Source organism: Terrapene carolina, unplaced genomic scaffold, assembly GCF_002925995.2.
Source record: "Terrapene carolina triunguis isolate 2854851 unplaced genomic scaffold, T_m_triunguis-2.0 Scaffold461, whole genome shotgun sequence".
Classification (NCBI taxonomy): domain Eukaryota; kingdom Metazoa; phylum Chordata; order Testudines; family Emydidae; genus Terrapene; species Terrapene triunguis.
The window spans coordinates 1,581,542-1,584,502 of NW_020664812.1; the positions used below are offsets into that span (position 1 = coordinate 1,581,542).

Genomic DNA, 2,961 nt, shown 5'->3' on the forward strand with positions numbered 1-2,961 from the left:
ATCATTCTACTTATCAGTAAAGCAACTCCCAAACAAAAGCACTCATAGTCAGAGACACCCAAATTCATGGTCAGCTATTCACATTCCCTTCCTTTCCTGTGAATCTGTTACTTTATCTATCATAGAATATCAGGGTTAGAAGGGACCTCAGGAGGTTATCTAGTCCAACCCCCTAAAGGTCATTATGTCCAGCCCCCTGCCTTCACTAGCAGGACCAAATACTGATTTTGCCCTAGATCCCTAAGTGGCCCCCTCAATGATTGAACTTACAACCCTGGGTTTAGCAGGCTAATGCTCAAACCACTGAGCTATCCATCCCCTATCCTTATTAACAACACTGAATCTGTGCAGCTGTTTTGTCTGCTCTACTTAGACAAAGGCCAAATTATTCCTGACTCCATGGTGTTCTCACTTCCAAGTAATGGTGGCTCAATACACAACCGCATTATGTCAAGTCCAATTCTCTCATAACATGGGGCCCTGCCATATTTCACAGGCTTTCGGAACATCATTTTCAGCACAGATATGTAATTCCTTAAACATGATCCATACGTACATTTTGCAACAACTAAGATAACCGGTGGTTTTTGGGGTCTTGGTAGAGACCTCACATGCCACCTTTTGGTAAACTCAATATGCATACCTCTGACTGTGAAACTCTAGGGTCCCCCACCAGCTGGAATCAAGAAGTTCCTGGATCACAGCCCCCACAATTCCTAGTGGGAGGCTGTTCCACAGCCTCTCTCCTTTAGTGGTTAAAAGTTCCAGCCATGGCCAGTTTCTCCACACTGGTTCTTGTGCCAATGTTCTCCTTCAGTTTCATAGATCTTCCCCCTCCCAGACATTTACCCCCTTGATGTATTACATATTGGAGTTAAGGCTGCATTTTAGTCATGGGTATTTTTAGTACAAATCATGGACAGGTCACGGGCAGTAAACAAAAATTCACAACCCATGACTTGTCCATGACTTTTACTATATACCCCTAAATAAAACTTGGGCCAGGAGGCCTCGGGTGCTGGGCAGGGGTGGCCCGGGACCCCCGCTGGTGCTGGGGGGAGGCAGGCGGCAGCACTTGACCCGGGACCCCCACTGGTGCTGGTGGGGGACGGGCAGTGGCACACAACCCAGGACCCCCATAGGTGCTGGGAGGAGAGGGGGCTCAGGGCTGGGGCAGGGTGTTGGGGTGGGGGCAACGCTTACCTGAGGGGGAGAACTTCCTGGTTCCCACTGATGTCCCTGACGCTCATCGGGGGAGGGGAAGCCAGGGGAGCTCTGCATGCTGCTCCCACCACAAGCGCCAGTTCCGTAGCTCCCATTGGCCGGGAACCGCAGCCAATGGGAGCTGCGGGAGCAGCACTTGCGGGCGTGGGCAGTGCGCAAAGTCCTCTGGCTCCTCCGCCTAGGAGCTGCAGGGACATGCCGGTGGGAGCCGGGGAGCTTCTTCCCCCCGCCCCCAGGTAAGTGCTGCCTTGCACCCCAACACCCTGCCCCAGCCCTGAGCCCCCTCCCACACCCAAACTGCTGTTGCTGCTGGCCGAGAGGTTGCCCGGCTCAGGCAGCCCCTTAGCCAGCCACACTGGCTGCAGAAGTCACAGAGGTCACGGAAAGTCACGAAATCCATGACTTGCGTGCATGGGCGGTGGGTGAACCAGCGGCTTGGGGAGGCTAGCCCCCGGCCTAGCCCACCCCTTCCACCTGAGGCCCCGTCCCTCCCTCCTCCTTCCCCCCCAAGCCCAGACACACCCCCTATAGCCCCGAGCCCTGGATCACCGGACAGGCAGGTGGCCCCCAGCCCCGGAACGCTGGGCGGGCATGCACCTCCCCCAACCCCAAAGCACCGGGCCGGCGGCCCACCCCCCCAGCCTCAGAGCACCAGACACCGCGCAGCCCCCAGCCGCGGAGCACTGGGCAGGCGGGTGGCATGTGCCCCGCCCCCCAGCCCTGGAGAACTGGGCGGCGCAGCCCCTGGGCCAGGGGCCCTCCCAGCACTGGGCAGTCCCAGCTACTCCAAGTCCCAGCCGCCCAAGCCCCAGCCCCAGCAGGCTTCCCTTCCTGGAAGAGGAGCAGCCTGCCTGGGCTGGGGCCAACAAACAGCAAGAAGGGCCACGCGGGGGTGTTTGTGGAGGCACAGCCTTCCCCTGCTTATTAGATGTGCCACCCATGCTCCCATGACCTCCGTGACAGACACGCAGGCTTAATTGGAGTCAAATAATGGGGACAGATGCAGGCTGCCTATGTGCAATGCCATAGATGACTGGCCCAGGTGGGTACCTGTGCCGTCCTGTCTCACACTGCTGTTTGCAGAAACCAGCTTCGTTTCCAGCTCCCGCTAGATACCACCCAACTGGCAGGTCTTGCCATGAGCATGAGTTATTCTTCCACGGTGGCCTTTTCAATGAATTGTGTGTATTTTTCTTCCTCAGCTGCTAGTCCCGAGCATCCCAAGCACCCAGATCCCTGCAGTGGGGTGCAGTGCCGAAGGGGGCACCAGTGCATCGACAAGAATGGAGAGCCAGATTGCATCCCTGACTTTCGAACCTGCAACTCAGTGTACTGCAAAGAAGGGACTACTTGCAATATTGTACACGGCTGGCCCAGGTGCGTCCCCAGCCCGCCGTCCTGCCATCACATCAAATGCAAAAAGGGGACTGTGTGCAAACTTAAGAATGGCTGGCCCAGCTGTGTCCCTGAGCCATCCTGCCAGAACACCCATTGCAAGGATGGGACCTTTTGCCAGATGGCAGACAGTGGGCCCAAGTGCATCCCTGTACCATCCTGCCAGAACACCCATTGCAAGGAGGGGACAGTGTGCAATATCATAGATGGCTGGCCTAAATGTGTTCCCGTGCCATCCTGCCAGAACACCCACTGCAAAAAAGGGACCATGTGCCAGGTCGTAGATGGCTGGCCGAAGTGTGTCCCTGTGCCATCCTGCCAGAACACCCACTGCAAAGAGGG

At 56.7% G+C, this 2,961-nt stretch overlaps 1 protein-coding gene across 1 annotated transcript in view; it reads left to right on the top strand.

Moving 5' to 3' along the window:
• The first annotated feature begins 2,368 nt into the window (after positions 1-2,368).
• The window catches only part of LOC112106565 (IgGFc-binding protein-like), a 14,913-nt gene continuing 14,320 nt past the window's right edge, over positions 2,369-2,961 (top strand). The window contains exon 1 of the mRNA XM_026658567.2: positions 2,369-2,961. This exon is cut by the window's right edge and continues 178 nt beyond it. Within this exon, the coding sequence (XP_026514352.2) occupies positions 2,369-2,961 (593 nt within the window).